The sequence below is a fragment of the Oxyura jamaicensis genome, chromosome 4 (assembly GCF_011077185.1).
Source record: "Oxyura jamaicensis isolate SHBP4307 breed ruddy duck chromosome 4, BPBGC_Ojam_1.0, whole genome shotgun sequence".
NCBI classification, from domain to species: Eukaryota; Metazoa; Chordata; class Aves; order Anseriformes; family Anatidae; genus Oxyura; species Oxyura jamaicensis.
The window spans coordinates 27,587,963-27,609,299 of record NC_048896.1 but is presented as its reverse complement, the minus strand read 5'-3'; the positions used below and the strand labels follow the sequence as shown (position 1 = coordinate 27,609,299).

Below are 21,337 nucleotides of genomic sequence, written 5' to 3'. Positions count from 1 at the left end.
AGGGTAGGAGTAACAGAAGATGGTGAACTGTATCTATTTGAGGAAAAATAAGGAATGACCTGATGAGGCAAGTAGCCTCATAGCTGCTAACTCCTGATAACATTCACAGCAACTGAGCTGCACCCAATGCCTCACATAGCGCTGCTCCCTGTCATCAACTTCTACCCTGAGAGCAGTAACTAGGCTAATTAGGACACAACTCCATAAATACTAGCCAGCAAAACAGGTAGCTTCATTTACAGGTAACTTCATTTAGCATTGCCAAAAAGAATAAAGCAGAAAACCTCAGAGGGCAAGATTTGAACTGGATGGGATTTTCTGATAAACACCGAGTTCATGCCACTACCGTCGCTGATCAAGTCAGACGCTTCCACTTCCTTCATAGCACTTGGACAGAAAAACCAATACTTACGTTATTAGCTTTTGGCTTTTTTGCATCTTCCTCATCACTGTTGACACGGTGTGTGGGAGAACCTTTTAGTTTCCTTTTGCGAAAGGTAGCTTTAAAAAGGAAGCAGAAAAGAACTAAAAATTACCTTCATTAAGTTTACCTCAATAAAATAGGTATATAAATATAAACCAGAGCTCTAGTAACTACTTGTGAACTGCACAAGATGTTGAATGGTCTTCTGTAGTAGTTTCTTACTACACTCCACAGGTACACAGAAACTCCAAGCAAAGCCGCTACTGGAAAAATTACTCTTAAGATCAACTAGAACTATGTTCAGGATTGTTAATTCTGAATGTGAACAGGGACCCTGCAAACCTCTCTGCCATACAGACTTCACAGAGATTACTCTCCTTTCTTTGAAGTCATGGGCTGAATGATCATTGGTCGTTGCAGGAAAACCAAAGAAATAAATAAAACTGGTCAAGAGCAATTTGAATGACAATTAAGCTGCAGTGGAGAATCCGGATAACCACGATCTCAGGAACCTACCAATATAAAATTACTTATAAATCAGTCTGGTATCGTCTAAAACTAAACATATCTCCAACCGAAAAACAACTTTCTAAAGGCATTCGCTTTGTAAGGTATTCCTAATTTTTGCTTCCTGGGCCAAGGCAACACTGCTGAGAGAATGAAGCAGCTGTATGACTGCTATATAGGATTCATCCTTGGAGTGTAGGCAGGGTACATGGGACCCTCCAGAGAAAACCTTACTCCGTTTACTTTTTTTTTTCATCAACAAGCAATGAGAAAATCAACTCAAGGGTTTCAAATTTTAGAGGCACTTGTAAATATTTGCACTGTTATTTGCTGTTACCACTACAAAAAACAAAACACCTTATGACAGTGACTTTCTTACACTACTATGAAAGGGACAGTCATTTCTGTCCGTTCAAAAAGCAGTAACATCAGAGAATTTTACTTGAGGCGTTAGCTCAGAAGAACCCACACAGATTTCGTAGTTTTCAAGATGTATAGAAAGCAACAATGGAAACGAATCACAAGAAGCAGGTATTGCTATAACTTCACATCTTTCATTCATGCACATTTTTTCCAGTATGTCACAGCTGATCTTTGTACCTGTAAGTTATCTGTAATTATTCTAATTTGAGTTATAGAAACAACAATTCGAATTATACAAGTAAAAGTTTTGTCACTATTAAGGAAAGGACCAAACTGAGAATGCTTTGTCAGGCCACTTTTTTTTTTTTTTTAGCCAAACTATGCTTCATAAATTTGTATCTTGCCCCTCATGTCTCACCCAGTCAACACCTCATAACAAGCAAAGCATATCAAAAATTGCATGGAGAAGCAGATGTTCAATGATGTTTCCACTTTAAAAAAAAGAATGTGTCCAAAATGAGATGATTTATATCATCAGGCATGCTCATTCTTAACTAAATATTTTATATAACAGATATGATTGAAGAGAATTCTGCTGCCAAGATTCTTCTGTGGGCTTCTATCGAAAGCATATGAAACAGCACCCTTAGATCAACACAAAAATGGCCAAAAGGCAGGCTCTACATACCAGAAATCAGTGTTTCAGTTCAGACATTGAATTGCACCTTTAGAGATGTCTATTAGCGTGAAGTGTTTTAATATTAATCAAAACCCTTGAAAAGTAATCATTATCTTCCAGGAAGGGTTTTTCCACGAGCAGCACTCAGAAGTAGCATGTCCCTTGAGAATGTGTTGACATAGTAAGACATAATATTCATAGTGACCTTTCATTCTTCTCCCCACCACAAACACATGATAAATCAAGCAAAAAGGTTAACAGAATATAGAAGTTTAAACCCTGAACTTAGGTGATGTCAAGAGCAAAACCCAAAGCCTGAGAATGATGACCTTTTTTACATGCTTACCATTTTCTACACATTCCCACATCTTGGGATTCTTGGGTAACATCATGAAACTGCAGGAATTCAGATGCAGAAAAAGTAAACCCTAAACAAACTCCAGGGACTCAAAGCATGGCTTGGTGGATGTTTTGCTACAGAACCTCAAGGAATTGTCTGCAGTAGTGTTTAAGCCTAACAGTTCTTACTCTGATATAAGTCAACCTGAAGAGAAAATCATGACAAGGCTTGACACAAGAAAGTTCTGGTTAGAAATGGCTACATACTCCAGCACAATTCTTTTTATCACCAGATTTCTCATGCACAACATTTAGTACTACTATCTTTAACCTATTATTATTTACCTCAACTTCCAAGCAACAAAGGAACCATTAACAAGAAAAGTCACTTACTTAAAGACCCCATATATAAAGCCATCCTGAACTACACAGAATATATTTTCCTTTTTTTTTTCTATTTCTGAATTTTTGTATGCATCCTCTTCTCATCTTTCCTCTACAGCTTCAAACATACCTTCATCACTGAAGTTCAAAGCAGCAGTTATCGCTTCATCCATTGTCTGTGTCGATTCTATCAACTGAAAAAAAAAAAGAAAAAAAAAAGGCTAAGTGCAAGATTTAATCCAGATGAAAAGAGGACAACAATGATAAATAAGCAGGATTGAAATACACTTTGAAAACAAAAGAAAGCCCTAACACCCAACAGTCATTTATTGTAAATTCCAAATCTAAAATTGACAGGTACTAAATCATCATCTAGACTGATTACAATCACATCAGCTGTTGATTTCCTGGAATCAAATTTAAACCATGCTTCCAACAGATTATCTTTCTTGCAACCTTAGATTCTTTTCTCTATATACCTGCAATCTCAGCATAGATCAATCTTACAAATTAACTGAATATCGAGACTTATAAAATAAGTACTGCTTTTTCCAAGCATGGTAACTTCAACAGAAGCAAACAGCCTAAAGGTCATGAACAAAACAACACACATCAAATGAGGAGATCTGATTCCCAAGCATCTGTTCACATTTCTAAACTCTGCCTTACAATTTTATTATAAATATATTTTCCTTTTGAAAGGAGCATAGGAGTATTCCTTACTATTTTTTCTTAACAACATTCACTGGTCATGTAGGGTTTATCAGGACAATCTGTTCCAGATCTTTTGTGAAGAAACAATAGATTTGCCTATTATTCCCTCATCTTCCCTCAAGAATGTTGTGGATGTGTAACCATGGAAAAATTGCTTGCACAGCCCTTACACACTACAAAATACTGTTGATACAGGAGCTCTTTTACTCTCTCCTGAGAACAGATACCATCAGCACTACATACCACTACGCATTTACAAACACCACTGAAGTCACTCCTCATTGAACCCACAAAACAGCAGACACACTATACAAGCATTATTTCTAGTTACTTTCTAGGCTACTACGAACCGTTCTCTCTTTGGTTTAAGTACATTCTGTGTGGTAATTGAAACTTCATATGCTCCGGGCATTTACAGCATAATTTGTACTATAACCTCCAGGAGAAAATAAAAATAAGAAAATGCTATTTGCAACCCCATAATCACCCAGCAAAGAATACCAGTTGAATTTCTGCATTTCGTTAAAGACACTTTGGCAACTAGGAAACTTAATAGATTAATTTAAATGCATTTATCTTTGAACACTACAGCTACTGAAAAACTAGTTACGTATCAGCACTAAGAGGTAAACTTCATGAAGATACATTTTACTGTAGTAAGTTACCATAATGTTTCGGTAGATTTGTGCTGTACATTGGAGGATGGCCAAGAGTATCTTAGGTTTATACAGAGGCATAATTTTAAGAAATTAGAGTAATTTCAAGCCTACTCTTTTTGCCTCACTGAAGTAGTACAGGCTTTGAGCATTAAATCTGATGAAAGCAAAGGGGAAGTGTTTCATGTAGCGTAGCTAACAACAATGATTTCACTCACTCTGCATTAACCAGTTAACTGCACTCCAGCAACAGCTATCACTAGTTATGAGCCAAGGTAGCTCTAAGTAAGGTTAAAAGTCAGGACAGCACAAAGTAATAGAAAAAAGTACTATACCCTAGAATTCACTGTTGAAGAGACCCGATTCTTTTATACATATCTATACACACACACAAAAAAAAAAAAGGGCAAAGTAAACTTCCATGATTGTACTTCCCCTGCAAGAGGTATTACTTTGATATCACCTTTTGCTAGGAAGACTTGAGGCTCTTCCCTCTCGTAATGCCAAAAGCGTAAGAATACTGCCTACAAAACGATCATCAAAATAAATTAAGAGAACAGAGCATTATTACTTGTAATAAATCCTGGTCACTTCTCTGGGGGAAAAGTTCCTTCATTGTTTGCAGCTTTGCACGTTTGATGTCTTCCTCCACACCATTCTTCATGGCTGGCAGCTTATCTCCACCAATTAAATGAGCCAACTTGGGCAGTTCATCCTCAGACTCTTCAGGGCTATGACTTATCAGGGACAGATAAAGAATTAAGTTTTATTTTTGCTTCTTATATTTCCTCTACAAGAACATCACTGTAAACCCAAACCAACAGGATTACATGAGTAGAAATTTATATGATTAAATGTTAGCTTTTAAAAAAAAACTTCTGGTTTTTAAATAAGTTGCTGCATATTATTTAAGCACATGAAACATATATTACAGAAAGAAAAACACAGTAGTAAAACTGTCACCATCTCCACCTTTCCCATGAGACACTGTGAAAACTTTATGTATCACAGAAGTAAGAACAGTTAAAATCCAGTTTCCTTCCTTACAAGACATTTTTGCATGTCTTCAGTAAAAGTGAGGCAAGTTGTACCCAAAGTGCTGTCTCCTACTCAGGGAAAAATAAAGCATTTATGGTTTAGTATATGTTTCTGCTTACAGTAAACATTTCAACTTGGCAAAGGGATGAAGGAACAGACAAAAAATACAGACAAAAAAAAAGACTTACCTTTGTACTGGGATATAAGAGGTTACTTACACCTCAATTTAACAAAATTGGATCGATATAACAAAAACGTCAATACATTTCATTATTTCAGATAACTGAATTACATCAGACTATCTCAGTTTGTTTCAAATGGTGTAGTGTTTATCTGCCCAACAGACAAACAGATCTAAGTTCTTTATAAACAAGTAGAAAACTTTTCAGGTGCAGCATCAGTTCCCTGTCCTGATTCTCAGCTCTCAGAATGGGGGTAGAACCCCTTTCAAAAAAAGTGGAGTCCTGAATTTACTGGAAGATTTATCATTACAGGTTGCTTTTTCTGCAGGAATGCTCTATGTATTTTTGATGATACTCAGCTGCACAGACAAGATGGAATGTAGGCAGAGGTCTCCTATCATACTGCCCTCCATTGATACATAAAATCTTCTTTCCTCAACTAAAATTAAACACCCTGGAGTTTGCCATTTCATCAGGGCACCATTATCATAAAGACTTACCTTCTATTCTTTATGCACATATATAGGTAAAAGACTAAAAATACACCAATTTTTCTGGCTATAACTTTCTTTAGCAGTTGAAATAGGTAACTTGCATTACAGTTTTAGAACTGACATAAGATACATGCACTATTTTGAGACAACTTTTCGTCGAATAATCCTTTCCTCCCTATCCTGTTCAAAAGGCACACAGACACCTGGCTGTACTACCACCAAAAAACTAGTATAGTAAGTAAAATCCTTAAAACAAAGAATAATCCAAATTCTTCTTCAAACCACCAACCAATATAGTCATAGGCTTCAGAAGGTCAATCCAGCATCCCCTTAAAAAGTCGTAACAAAATAGCACGTTAAAATTTATTAGCATATTTCAAACCTTTCTGCCTTGTTAAGGAAAAAACTTTCTTTATAAATGGTAAATAAAGAGAACGTCAACTGAAACTGATACAGTAACACTGCAATTACCTTATCCTTTCCTATCAAGGATTAACATCTAAATACTGGTCAACAAAGCCAGAGTTGCATACATCACGTCTTCTCTACAATCACGTTCCTAGCAAGCATGAAGGAACGCTCATGTAACCACTAAAAGGGTATGACTCTGACCCACAAAGTCTATTGTGTTAGATTTCTGTTTCTCCAACAAAGCCTCGATAGCAACTCACCTAGGGAAGCTTGCCTTACTTAAGCCTAGAAAAGCTGTACTTTCTGCTCTAGAACATCTTTTATCCAGGATAACAGAGGCTAGGATACCCAGAAATAAAGGAAGAAATTCACAAAATCCCCAAACTCTAGGTAAAACATACCAAGAAGTGCAGTATAAAGACACCTGGTCAGCTGATTCTGTGCAAAACCAAGCTAAATTCAGCACACGCCAGAACTAATAAGCCTGGCCAGACCCAAGCTAACTCCTGCCATATTCTTAATTCCCGTTTTAGCTCACACAGAATGCCACTTGTGAGGGAGTTTAGTGGATTCGGTGTACATCAATTAGCACCTGAGCCAATGAGCCATGACAAAGTGTTGAGCAGTGGGGTGCCTAGTGCATCAGAGATCAGTGGCTACAGAGGAATAATGAAGAGTACGAGAGGATATGGCTCACGTTAGACACAGATCAATCCTACTGGGAGCTGCTTTGGTATCTGTCTGTCTCTCCCCCAGTAATCAGATTACAGTGGGGAAATAGCAACCCGTGGCTCTGCAAGTTGGATCCTGCAAGGCTTATTAGCTTCTGCTCCATACTGCACGGAACTGATTGTACTGCTTCCAAACCTGGCTGATCCCAGAAGCAGCACAACTTTGTTTACATAGCACTGTACACAAGCCAATATGGTGTATGCAAACACCTTGCTGCCCCTGTATCCTTGCACAATCTACAACTTAAACCATTTGCTCATAGACAGATAATGAGCTCCCTCTGCAAACTGCTGAAGATCTTTTTTTTTTTTTTCTTACCAAGTATCTGCTTTAGGTTGAGACTTCAGGAAAATGCATAAAAAACCCCAACAGTTTCAGATAATAGCAGCAGGGAAAAGCACTTTTTCACGTCTGCTGACAAGCTCCAGTAACTCCTTGCTCTGCATAGGGACTGAAAATTGGGCCAAAGACCCATTGCTTTTCCCATTAAAGTTAACAAATTTTATTTCACGCAGATTATCAACATATGCAGGCTAAACCATCTTGTCTTGCTGGGCAAAAATACAGTTAAGGGGCACACACAACCAGCACATTCTGGTCACACAGATGTTCAACTAGCAGGTAATAAATAGGACGGGTTTCTTCAAACTATTCCAGCTGGTCGTGTAAGATACCTGCACACAGCTCATCTCTCCTGCACTCTCAATGCTCCTTTATTAGCACCCACAAAAGTGACATGTGCACACTATTCTCTTCCCTCCTTACTCATCAAAAAATGTGTTTCAAAATCACTAACAAAATGTTCACTAAGTATAATAAAACACATCATGCACCTAATACATAATAATTTAGCTCAAAAAAATCTTACACTACACACAGAAGCAGTGCTTGCCTTCTTATCCCTCTATAGTTTCATTTTAAAAAAAAAAAGAAACAGGCTTAGACAAACTCCAATATGTTTTAAAACTTAAAGCTAATATTTTAAAGTTAAGCTTTGAAGTGCCATCAAAATAATTTCAGAGGGACAACTGTGCCAGCTTATAATAAACACCACGCATATCATCCAATATCATGGAATTCCTTCTTCTTAAGCCATGTTCTCAAAGAAGACAATTAAGAGCTGTATTTTTTTCCCCTGAAAATCAAGTAGAGTTTAGTTAGGGGTGGGTAAATTGCAAGATGTAAAGCCAGAACCTAGTATCTGATTTTTAATCCAGTATTACAATTTAAAACATCACATCAGCTTGCATAAACGTTACATAAAACCAAGTCAAAGCTTACATTATAATCATATCTTCGCTTGGAGCCCTTTTAAATTCTACACCATGGAAATTTCTCCGATCTTCATCTTCACTGTCTGAAGACACAACTGTGTATTGTACTCTTCTTCGACACTTGAAATAAGACCGCTTCACTGTACCCTCATCTTCAGAAGATTCTGAGATGGTGGAGTACCCTGCGCAAGCCATTTCAATAGGAGAAAAGATGGGAGAAAATGACTTAGGACTTAAAACTTCAAATACTTATTTATACTTATAGCATCAGATAGCTGTGACTTCATCATACAGAGCAACCACTTAAACAGAACTCATATCCTTACGCATGGAAAATTCCTGTAAGCTGTAACTTACCTGTCAAAATCACCTCAGTGATCTTATTTCACACAAACAGAAGTCTGTATAGTATAAACCACAAAGTTTAAGAGCGCTACTAATTATTTAAATGCATGTTTATCTTGGGAGAAATAAACAAATAAGCAGAGTCCTCTGAGCTGCTTCCAGGCTAATCAGGAGATGGACAGACACATAGCAGTGCATCTGATTGCTGATTTATAACCTGCTTGTCACAGCCTTTCAGGAAGGGTGCATCACTATTACACTGCAGGAGATTAGAAAGGTACTGTGAGGATTTTAACAGGTACAGATGCAAATCCTATAGATACAATCTAAGCACCCAGCGTTTTCCACATTGTGCTCTTGAGGATTCGTATGCAGGGGGAAACTTAAAACACAGAAGGACACTTGGTGTATTTTCAAGGTAAACAGAATCTGTCTCCACACGCACATACTGTAATTGCATCTCACAAACCATGAATTACTTGCCATGAAACTTGTGAAATTGAGCCACTGCGCCTGCACTAACCTATACTGAATCTTCACTTCTGAACATACTCAGAAGACAACCAGGAGCATAAGCATCCAACCTATTCATTCAATTCCTGAACTAGTGACAAATACAGCATGGTAAAATCCCTGTCAGCCACACCTGAAGCCAGTTCCATGCATGTACCTAGATGGGGAAAACATGTCCACACAGGGAAATGACACAGCATGTGATATACAAACTGGGTCTTGAAACTAAAGCAGAGGGAGGATCAGAACACTGTAAACAAAACAAAAAAGCCTGCACTTTATTAGACTTTGCTCTGTCGCCCTCTTTCAGCACTGTACCAAAGGCACAGTGTGCTCTAACCTCACATATTGTGTATTTCAAAGTGGTTATTGTGGTTATAGCTGTAAAATTCAGATGCTCCCATATGAACTTGGGCAAGTTAAAACATATGGTTCAATCCAGCACCTACCAAGGCTGGAGCTGTTCTGCCACTTTTTTTTTTTAAAAAAAAAAAAAAAAAAAAACATACTAGGAAAAGATGTATTTGTAGTTGACTCATGTGGACCTGAACATGTAACTCCTATCTCTTCATCTTTAAACGTGCACTACACATCACTAAGTATTTGGTAACAACTGACAACTCCTCAGTGTGCCATTTTATGTCAGCAATTGCAGAAAAGCATTCAAAGCATTTTGCAGAAGCTACGAGCCCAGAATCTCAGCCTGACCCAATGCACTACTCCCACACACTCTATCTACACTTCATTCCTTTCTACTACTTTACTATTTTTATAGCCAATGATGAAAAGAACTACTAAACAAAGAACGGTTAGTATGCCAAGTAATGTTGTTTAAGACCAGACAAATTATGAACCCTGGAGGCACATGACTGAAGAAAGGATGAAGAATGCACGGAGTGGAGAATGTGACAGCTTCAGAGAGCATCTGCTATCCAAAAGTAATCTTGTAGAAAAAAATAAAATAAAATAAGCCACTGTGGCAGCATTTGACAGAAACACAAAAGCACAACGATAAGCAATTTGCTGACACTAACCTGCTAGGCGATACAGGCTTTGAAAGCCAAAGGTACCCAATAAACTAAAAAATACGGTACAAAGTGTTATATAGTGCACTGCTGAGAGGGGAAAAAAAGAATTTCAAAATGAAGATTATTAACATCAATTAAGTAAGAGTGATCTTAACTCAACCTTCTTTATCATCCATAAATAGCTCAAAAAAGTAATCGTCCAGCCTGGTACCAGCTGGCAGTCACTCTGACACAGGCACGGAGGTTCCCCTCACTCTGTATTCAGAACACCACTTTAATGAGAAGACAGGACTCATTATGACCATCAGCAACAAGGCATGGCCAGACGCACAGGCTGCCCATTTCACATGTCACCAGTCTCTTTTAATCCCTTACTCCTCTATTTTCTTCACACCTGTTCCTCCTTGAGCCACTCTAATCCCTCCCTTTCTTCTGGCTCCCCCCAGCCATCCCCTCGCAAGTTTTGTATTCTCCCCAAAGGCCCTTACCCACATCCCACAACAAGCTCCATGCCCCCAAGGCAGCAGTCCCCCCATCTGAACGGTGTTCCCAAAGGCCTCGCTGCTGACTCACGGCAGTGGCTGTCATGCTACGTCCACGGACGGGGCTGATGCTTCTCCTGGGACAGCCACAGGTGAAGCTGAGACAGGCTGTGTTGTTCAGGCTCCCCTACCTGCCTCCGTGCTCCCTCTGGGGTGTAGATATTAGGTGTTTTTACTCAATGTAGAGCAAAACGAATTCCATCTCTGCAGCTGGTACTGAACAAATGGGATCTCCCTGCTGTTAACAGCTTCCGATTTATGCTGTAAGAGGACAAAACTCCAAAAACCAGTGGAGCATAGCTATATTTTCCTATGAATGACAGACAATAATATACTTTGAATTGGGAGGCAGATGGGTGAAAGACTCTCCAGACTCATTTCCTACTCCAAAGGAATTCAGAGTAAGAAAGACTAAAAATCTACACAAGGCAGGTGCAGGAGACTCAGCTACAAAACTGGGAGAGTTGAGTTTTAGTGACAGTGATATTTTAGTCAATGGAAATCCTCGTATAGAAGGATTTTACATCCTCATCATGTAAATACAGCATCACGCACGTGCTCTCCCCTCTCGTGTGTCAACCCTTTCTTAAAACTAACATGGCAATGTGTCAAGCACCAATGCTGCTTTCTCAGCTGCCGTCTCTGGAAAGGTTCTCTTATCATATTGATAAGCTACTACAATAAATAGCCTTCAAAACTGTTAAACAACACGGATGTTGTGGCTCCACTGGTACCTAAATGCGTAATCAGTTTGCCTGATCTCTCCAAGGACACTTGCATCTTGACACCTGTATCAAAAGTTAGACGGAATAAGCATGTCCAAAACGCATGAAGAAATGAAGAAGCATATCAACAATGAAGAACAAAAATTACTTGTTGCTGATCCGTTCTCACACCTCCGACAACAGGAAAGCTGTCAGCACAAGAAGGAAAAAAAAAAACACATGTGAATGTGACTGTGCAGTTGACAGCCATTACAGCGGCGCACCAGCATTAGCTGATGAATCCTAACACAACCAGCATATTGCTAATGCATCAGCCAAACAAAACAGATGCCTGCATAAGCAAGCTTTTTCACATTTCCATGAAAACCACGAGCTATTGCCAGCAAAGGGGACTGCTGCGGAACTGCTAATATAACCGGCCTGTGAGGACCAGCGACAGGCTTCTCGGCTCTTTGCACAACCAGGCCCAAGCGGCAAAGACAGAAACAAACGCTCGTCATCCTTCTTTTCAGCGTTACCTGCGATGTTGTGCCTTACGTTACCCTAGCGAACGTGTTAAATATGTGTAGCATTGAGGTCACCAAAAACCAGAAGGGCTTTTTTCTCTCTGAAAAACCTTAATACATTCGTGTGAAAATACAGTAGTAGTAGGGGAAGTAGTATACAAATAGGAAAGATTAACGTATTTTCAGCACAGCTGGCTTTCTGAGCCGGAAGAGACATTCCACCGCTGGTTACCAGGTTACCGGACTGACCGTAAACACAAAGATTGAACCACTTAAGGATCCTTTTGCGGAAACCCGCAGCGAAAACACACGTGCCCGCGGCAGCACCCTTGTAAAACACACAACCACAGCAGGACAGCGGCTGCTTTATTTGCAGCAACGCGGCGGTGCCGCCCCACTCACCGGTTCTCTCCGTCCCGCCCGAGGCCGGGGAGCCGGGCCCGCCGCCGTCCTCGCCTTCATCCTGCTCCTCGCCATCTCCAGCCGGGCCGGCGGACTGCCCCCGAGCCCCCGCGCCGCCTCGCCGCCTCTCGAAGCGGAAGCGGTCCAGGTTGAGGAGGCTCATGCTCACCGCCTGCGGGAGGGGACGGCCGGCACACGCACGGTCAGCGGGCCGGGGCACGGCAGCCCCCTCAGCGCCTCAGGCGCACCTGCCGCGCATCGGTGGAGAGCGAGGGAGAGGCACGAGCCGCAAGGAGCCGCAAGGAGCCGCAAGGAGCCCAAGCCGGGTCGCGGGACCCCTTCTCGCTGCGCTGGCGGTTGCCCGCTGCTCGGCACAGCCCGAGACGCCGGCAACGGCGCTCCGCTATGACGTGGTGAGCCCTCCGCCCGCCCGCCCGCCTCGCGCGTTCCCTGCATGGCGGCCGTTGGTCCCCGGGGACATGGCGGCCCGAGGGGACGCGGGGGGCTCCTCAGGGCGTGAAGGGGCTGGGGTGCGGCCGTCAGCTCGCGTCGTGCGGCCTGGGTGCTCGGTGTGGGCAAGGGGAAGGTCTGTGGGGTTCACTGAGGGCAGCGGAGGCCGGAGCAGTGCAGTCACACGTGGTAAAAGGCTGAGAGGTGCCAGAGCTCGAGGAGGTACCGGAGCTCCAGAGGCTCACAGGTACCAGAGGTACCAGACGTACCTGTGAAATAACGTGCTGCAAGGCCGGGCAGGAATAAATAAACATTGTCTTGAGGAGCCGGGTGCAGCTGCTGTTAAAAACCTTCTGGAGAAGTTGTTAAATAAATACGAAAATAAATACAATACCAACCAACCAAACACGAACCACTTCCCCACCCATCCCGCTCACACTTTGCTCCTTCACCATGAGCACTACGGGCCGTTTAAATCAGCAGCAGCTCAGACGCCCGACGTGGGGTCACGGCGGTGCCGTGTGGGGTTGGTTATCTGCCCCTGCCAGCGCTGCTTGCTACCGCGCTGCGTGGGGCAGGGCTCGACGTGCCGCTGTCTGGCTAACGTGCTGCAGCCTGAAAACTGGAGCGTTTCCAAGTGTTTCCAGTGATGGCACTCAGTCGGTCTACCTGGAAATTTCTTTCTATCGATGTTACTTTCTGTCATCGGTATTCATCAGTAGTCTTGGCTGCTTCATACTGAATAGTTACTGTCATTATAATGAAGTCTGCTCCCCTCAAAGGGACTCTCTCAAAGTAGTCTAGTGCTCCCTTTGCCCCTATGACCTTAACAACACATTGCAGTGCTCAGCAAACACGGACACCCGGCACGAGCAGACAGTCTGACTCATTGGTACCCCATTGCAGTTCTTTTGCCCTTTCAATTGGGAAAACGACAAGGAGAAGGGGTGTGGACTTCAAAATGCTTCTCCCTGTTGGTTATCTAAGTAACAAACCCATCTGTGGTGTCTTTCAGTACTGTCTTCTCTTATTCCACAGTGCTGTTGTGGAAGTTCGTCTTTTTCAACTATTCTAGAGGAAGAATGGAAAACTGACCACTGAACAGGTAAATAAGTAACATAATTAACTCTGAGGAGCAAACGTATTTGGAAGAACTGTTTTCCAATCCAGGCTCCAACAAAGATGTCTTGCTTTCAGGTCAAATATTAATCTCGTATTTGGATAGCAGAGGTCTTGAAATAGGAAAAGTTGAAGTTGAACCTGTAACATGAATGAAAGTCAGATTTTCCCTGCAGAGATAGATGCAGGTGGATTTGCAGCGGTGGGCAGGTGGTGGAAGTCTTGATGGTGCAGAAGCCATATGAGGTTACTGTCTGAGGAAGGCTAAATCGTGCTGAGGAAGAAATGAGTGCCTGGACTATAGGCACTGGTGACATAAAAAGGCCATTGCTCTGTGGCTCTTTGAGGAGAATTCTGCTTTTCAACTCATACCTATGGTAAATAACACAAACATTGGGTCAGCCTGAGAAAGGGAGAGAGATCTGCATGTCACACAGGGTCTGGACACTACCAGCTGACATATTTACACTTACATTTCCACCCACCTAAAAGGCTCTTTACTCCTCTGAAAGGAAGTAGTGGAGTTTGTAGGAACCTAAGATGGTTGAGGGTCAGAAGAAGAAAAAGGATGGACCATGAGGGCACTTTCACATCCTCTTGGGATCTAATAACCATAACAAAGCTCATCACCTTCTTTGCAAAGTATTTATACCAGTGTTAACATGTCTGGCATGATTGCCTGACACAAACTTACAGCAACACACGTGGTGGTGGTTTTACCGTGCTAGGCAGCTGAACACCACAACCGCTCTCTCACTCCCCCTCCTCAGATGAGGAGGGGAAGAAGGAAAGGAAAGAACAACTCATGGGTTGAGATAAGGATAATTTAATTAAAGAGAAAAAATATTGTTAAGGAAATATTAATTAAACAAGTCAACTAAAGGGAAAAAAGGGAAAGGGGAAGAGGGAGGGGGAAAGGGAATAACTAAACAAAACAAGTAAAGGCTATGTGGAAGTGCAGAGGAAAGAAATTACTCTCTGCTTCCCACAAATGAGCAATGCTTGACCATGTCCTTGAAATGGCCTCAACGCACGTAGCCGGTGTTCGGGAGGAGGACAGATGTTTTCGCAACGAGAGCCCACCCCTCCCCTCTTCTTCCTTTTTCCACCTTTTATTGCTGAGTGTGACATCATATGGCATGGAATATCCCATGTTTCTTTCTCACTTTTTTGCCCGCCCCCTAGGAGGGTCAGAGAGAGTCCTGATGCTGTGCCAGCACTGCTCAGCAGCAGACACAACACCGGTGTGATCCCACTGCTGTTCTAGCTACAAGTGCAGAGCGCAGCACTGTATGGGCTGCTGCAGGGAAAGGTAACATCCCAGCCAGACCCAGTACACGCGTATACATCCATAGTTTAAAAAATCCAGACCATGCAGAGCCCATTCTTTCCCTGAGGTGAGAATAATTTGTGTGTGATAGATGTTAAGCCACATTGCTTGACTGACTTCAAGGACAAAGTCAAATACTGAGAGAGTATTAACAGAAGACTTGGGAAGGGAAGGTGACTCTGGAGAAAGCCAGTGTAAAGGGAAGTATCAACTCAGGTCAGTCTGTACTTCTGACTCAACAAGGCAGGCAGTACCACCAGTCTTGGGGAGAGAAAAAAAAAAAAAAAAGTCACAAATTCCAGAAATTGGGGAAAAAATCAGATAAAAGCTAAGAAAACACTGAAAATGAAAGGGATGAAATTCAACACTCCAGAACATGTCAGATTTTAAAAGCATTGTGTTAGCAGGAATTAGCATGAATCTGGAAGTTGCTGTAGTAGATTATTTCAGTTTTTTTGCAATGCTTTCAACTTGAAAAGACTAGGTAATTGGGAGGTATTAGTATTATTAACATGCTATACTGAATTCCCGGCAAGCAGGGCGGGGAAAACTTCTGAGGTGGTAGTGATGCCAGTTAGACAGCTCATGCTTACTGGAGAACTGTCAGACTGCTCTCTGATATTGTTTTGACGGGTGATTTGTGATACCTTTTTGAAAGAGCCTTGTTCTAAACCTCAGTAGCAGAAATACGAATAGAACCTGTTTACATAGAGAATCACTTTACATTCAACATTGAAGCTGTTAAATGTGATTGTTTTACTTCAGCTGCAGTTTTGTTGCTATGCCAGTGATGAAGTCAAGCATACCAGATGGCATGTAGGCCTTCTGAGATAATTGTGAGGGTTTACGAAGCAGTGGTATAAAATAATGGCCCAAACACTGAGAGTAGAAAAGAAAACTGTCAGGTTAAAATTACTCTTTTTGAAATTGATGCATATTCAAGCATTGTCTTGAGTAGAAGTAAAATCAATTGTAATAGCTCGATAATAGACGTTAAAGTCTGTCCAGATGCAAAAAGTCGTGTTTTACGTGACATGTTACAGACAGGCAAGTTATTAGTAAAAATGCTGTTTATTAGTAAACAGTGGCCTGAGACAAAATGTCTCTATCACCATTCCTAGTGTTGTTTTTTTTTCAACTACTATTCTTTCATCGTTGGTTCATGCCCATTTTATGCCCTGTCACAACTAGAGATAGTGGTAGAGATGCTGCCTGGTGTAAAAGGGAAAAAAAAAATGTGAGGGGGAAGGTCTGCATTGATTACCATGTGAGAATGTGCCAAAGCTACACCAGAGCAGGATAAAATCAACAGGGTCTGTGATATAGGTTCCCACAGCACATCTGTTGGTGCTTGCCCCCAAACATTGGATGGGATTGGTGGGAAGTGCTTCTGCTTTGTTATAAATCGTGAGCAACAAGACAAGCTGTCAGGTGGAGATGGGTTTGTACTTGACCATAAATTCAAAAAAAAAAAAAAAAACAACCCACAAACTAATAAAATGTTTAAACTAGTTCATACAGCTGCAGTTGGAAAAGCGATGGGAGTTGTACGTTGTACATGATGTTGCTGTAGCAACCCCCCCATAATTAAATACATGAATATCCAAACTATTTTGATGTGTGAGCTGCACAGTGGTTACAGAGTAAGGCCTCAGGTTGGAACTGTCCCAGAGCTGCCTCTTTTCTTTCATACCCAAGGGGGTTATTCCTTCCTGATGTCCATTGAATAGACAGCTTTCTCTATCTGGGAGTCAATAAAAAGCAACATCCTTTGAGGAAAAATAAGAGGATAAGCTGGGTTTTATAGAACAGTATTGGTATTACTTTACATAATTCTCATTTTTTGGTGTCTAAAGATACTTTAAAAGTGTCTAGCACAGTTCATGTTTACTAGAAAAATATTGTTCTGGTATATTCTCATCTGAAGTTATTTCTGATTTTTGTGTTTATCTCAAGCAATATTTCAGGATTTTTTTTTTTCTAGGTTTTACTTAAAAAAATACATATTTTAATTTCCTTCACTTCTCTGAATATTTCAGTCGATCTTTTTGCTGTTATAAGTATTCAAAATGAAAAGAAGAAAGGGAAAAACAATGTTGAATTTAGGACACGGGGCTTCTTACCCATTTCATTCACTTGGGCAAATGATATTTCAGTTATGATGCTAAACATTTTTAAAAACTGGCTAGTTCTCAAATGGCTGTCTTATTGGAACATATTTCCTGTTTTTTTTTTATTTTTATTTTTAGTGTTTTGAGGTTTATTCTCATGTGTTTTTTACCATGAAGCTCCTGAAGAAGGACATGATCTGATTCAGGAGTGAATCACGCAGTAAGTGGATTCTGCAGCCATGAATCATAGAATCACATTCATAGAACCGTTCAGGTTGGAAAAGACGTCTAAGATCACCTAGTCCAACTTCTAACCTAGTACTAAAGTCCACCACTAAACCATGCTGCTACAAAGTTCTACATCTACATGTTACTTGAAGACCTCCAGGGATGTGGCTCAAATCATTTCAAGTCATCCTCCAGGGATGGTGAAGACAGTGGTCATTTCTCCAGAGATCAAAATCGCAGAATGCTCAAGCCCATATGCACAGCTTTCCACCCTTCCACACTGTGCTGCCCTCCTGCAAAGATTTACGTAATATGATGTCTGACTGTGCACTCTGAGCAGTCCTGCTGAACATGAAGGCCTTTGTATGCCATTGTTTCATTTCTAATGGCTCAATGAGAATGTAAACAACTTTATTTGGGGACAGCAGGGTTAATGAGCTTGGTTTCCCATTAGTTTAGGTCTTTGTCCTCCATGCCCCCCTCTATCTGTCTCTACATAGTGTTGTGGCTCCCCATTAAAGCCCCTCATGATAACCTCACCCAGCAAAGAGAGCTGTCTCACCATAGCACATGCAGTATCCACTGAGCAGCTGACTGTAACAGGAAAGCCTTTTCCTCTCCGAGTTTCACTTCCAAGGAACTTCTTATTGTGAGGACTTCTGCTTCTCTTTCAAATTTGGTTGAAACTTGGATGTCCATTTCAGAAGGTTTTGTGGGGAACAGGAAGGGAGAGCTTGTTGGGCTGGAAGCTTGTCCTCCTTAGAAAACTGGGCTAAATATTACAGCAGCCAGCAGTCCCCTGTAGTGAGCTTCAGTCATTTGACGACGTCATTTTGACACCTGTGAAATTATTTATTTACAAAAATAACTATAGAAGGAAGGTAGTAAAGGGTCTCTACGCTTGTAGGAAACTTCAATTCTTAGGCGTTTTCTGTTCAAACTGAGAGGGTTTTTTGTTTGTTTGTTTGTTTTTCTGTCTAAACTAACTTCATTTTGATGAGAGAAGGTTGGGAATATATTTGGAAGGAGTAAAGCAAAAGGGGCTCTTCTCAGAAAGCAAACTCAAAGACAAAACCCCAAGGAGCATTTCTGAAGAGCTTAGGCACAGATGAATCACCATCAGTATTTTGTCTCTTCCAGTCTCATTACAGGATCATATAATGGTCAGGAGCGCAAATTAAAATATTTGCAATGTCAAGCCCTCCTGGGTCTTCGCCTCTGGTCTGTATGTGCGAGGTCTCAGAAGGGATACAGCAAGATCCCTACTTCAGGGGAGTTCGTTGGCCAGGTATTACCTATTAATGCTGGTGCACATTTAGATATGCATTCCTCATTGTTTTTGTATCTTGTTCTTCATGTTAAATATGACTGTTACAAAACTTGCCTGCATAAAGCAGGAATTGCTACTGAAGCATGCTAAATGGAACTTAGCCAAATGAGTAATGCCCAAGCTATTGCTGGTTGCACAAATAGTAGAATTACACTAGTTATTTTCCAGAAATGCTTTCTACACATGAAGTAAGAGTTTGAAATTATTTATTTCACCTAAATATGGAGACATTTATAAAATGTTTGCTTACAAAAACGTGAATATAACTTTAAAAGTGCTATGTAACTTCTCAAAGTTAATTCACAATCCTGAAGTAATTAAGCTGTGTGCAGTGCTAGTTTGGAATAATTGTTTAAGTGGGGGATTCAGTCCAGCATAAAAACCAACCAACCAACCAACCATTTTACTGCTTTCCATATATGCTGGAGTAGCAACTTGGTTGTGAATTGCAGCTACTGAGGTTAGTACTGCTTCCTTTTTACGTACCTCTAGAAGGTACAAAAAGACCTAACGACCTGAAGATGGACCTAAAGATTTAATGGTTGACATTTCCTGTTGGTTTTTCTAAGAAATGAAAATAGACTAGTCTGAATTTGCTTTTTAGTTGGGCTGATTAAAAGCTTCGTTTCATGAAATACATCTTCAACCTATGGTTTATGCCAGAGGACTTTCTCGTGTCCAGATCCTTTCCTTACAAGTATATGCTGGTAGTAGTATTACAAGTATATACTGATAGATTTATCTGAGGCTGGAATATCAGTTTCATTGGAACAATCAGGGAGTTTCACATTTCGTTCTGCCCCTGCTGTACTTGCACTTGGGCACAGCAGATCACCCATGCAGAGTTCACCGCAGGACTACTGTCTATCTTTAGATTCTTTAAAACGTTCTTTATAGGGCATAGTCAAGGGTGATCATCTAATGCAAGTTTTGTCTTCCCTCATCGTTCCTGATTTAGTGGCGTCCTGCATATCCTAAGCACTTTGAATCAACATTGGATCAGAAAATTATGCTAGAAAGGAAAGCAGTAGTTATTTATTTATAATTTAATCCTTATTTAATCCTTAAAAGAGTTAAACACATTTGAATGAAATGCAGCTTAATCAAAATACGTTTTGCCTGAACTGTTGAATATATGACCTTTGGAATGATAACGACTCATATATTGCTTAGTCCCGTAAGAATTTAACGGTGTCATTAACTAGTGAAATAAGCAGTATAATAGGATGTCTTACCATTATTTTTTAAAACAGCACTGGTCTGGACGCACACACAAAATTACATTGTAAAGATTGTTCTAAGGTAAGATGTTATTTTAAAAAGATGGGGACGTTTCTTAAAATATGAAAGATCTTTGAATCACAAAACTTACCATAAGAACTGGGGAAATATAATGCAGATCTTTGGTTCACAAAACCTTCCATAACAGGTCATAAAATGTCTGCTTGCTAGAAATTTGACATATCTGAAAAAAAAAAAAATACATGTAACATGTAACCGGGTGACCATGGGATGCAAAGGTGGCGAGCGTAAGCTGCTCTGAGTAAAGCTGAGAACAGACCCAGAATGAGAAACTTGGAAATTCTGACTTTTTGAAGATACTTTTCTACTCAGCACCACGATGTGCTGAGTTACATTGCAACAAATGCCCATAGTTTATTAATTGGATAAAATTCCTTAGCAAGGCCCTTTACATTGTTGATAAGCACATTCTATTTCTCTTTATACTATATTTTCAATTTGTACATTACAAGGAAAACTACTAGCACATGAAGGCTATCAATCAAATCCCAAAGATGTTTTATAAACATCAGTCCGTATGAGACACTGGATTTTAAAGGTGATAGCAACTCTGTGGACATCAGTTTGCCAGTACTCGGGACTTTAAAGGGAACTTACGTTCAGTGGTGTATGAGCATACATCACTCTCTTGGACCTTGGGCTCATCGCTCACAGTGGAGGTCTCCCAAATTACTTGAAAAATCAGACTATTTTTTTTTTTTTCCAAAAAACAATTTGATAAGGAGCATAAGCTTGAAATTGCTTGCCAAAAAATATTTTAGTCCTTCTGACTCAAGTCAAACAAATGTTTGCAAAAGTATGCTCTCCTGCTTACTGCTATTAGGCTACACTACTGTAACTCTCATATATGTTTGCATTTTCAACACTGTGTAGTGTATAAGTTGAGGGAATAGAAATGAACAGGAATGAAAGTTCTTTGGCTCAGAGTTCATATAACTGTCCCCATATTTCACCAAAGCAGTATCATAAGTGCTTGTATAAATAAATACAAACATGAATACATAAATATATATATATAAACAAGTATACATGGTATACATTTGCATGAACACACACATGTTTTAATTGCATTTGTAAAGCCCAATCTAGCTTTTTTCCCCAGCTCCTCCCAGGTGAGGTCTGAACTGTACTTAAGAAAGAATATCTTTAAGGCACAATTTAGTGTTAAACAGATGAAATGTCTTCACTGGCACAGTATTAATACATAAG

The 21,337-nt window shown here is 40.5% G+C and overlaps 1 protein-coding gene and 1 long non-coding RNA gene across 3 annotated transcripts in view; both read right to left on the bottom strand.

Annotated features, from left to right (window-relative positions):
* Positions 1–379: 379 nt before the first annotated feature.
* LOC118165911 (SWI/SNF-related matrix-associated actin-dependent regulator of chromatin subfamily A containing DEAD/H box 1-like) lies at positions 380–11,862 on the bottom strand. The gene is made up of 4 exons (XM_035324298.1): positions 11,842–11,862; positions 4,638–4,789; positions 2,827–2,890; positions 380–501 (listed from the first exon to the last, which is right to left on the bottom strand). Exons 2-4 carry the CDS (start codon positions 4,728–4,730, stop codon positions 380–382), a joined length of 279 nt encoding a protein of 92 aa, XP_035180189.1. The 5' UTR covers positions 4,731–4,789; positions 11,842–11,862.
* Positions 11,863–16,212: 4,350 nt separating this feature from the next.
* LOC118165460 overlaps positions 16,213–21,337 on the bottom strand; it is a 76,386-nt gene continuing 71,261 nt past the window's right edge. The window contains exons 2-3 of one of the 2 annotated variants that reach the window (XR_004750054.1): positions 18,037–18,336; positions 16,213–16,897 (exon numbers count right to left, since the gene is read on the bottom strand). This is a non-coding gene — a long non-coding RNA (uncharacterized LOC118165460). The remainder of the gene's footprint in view (positions 16,898–18,036; positions 18,337–21,337) is intronic. The other variant, XR_004750053.1, reaches the window with a different exon arrangement.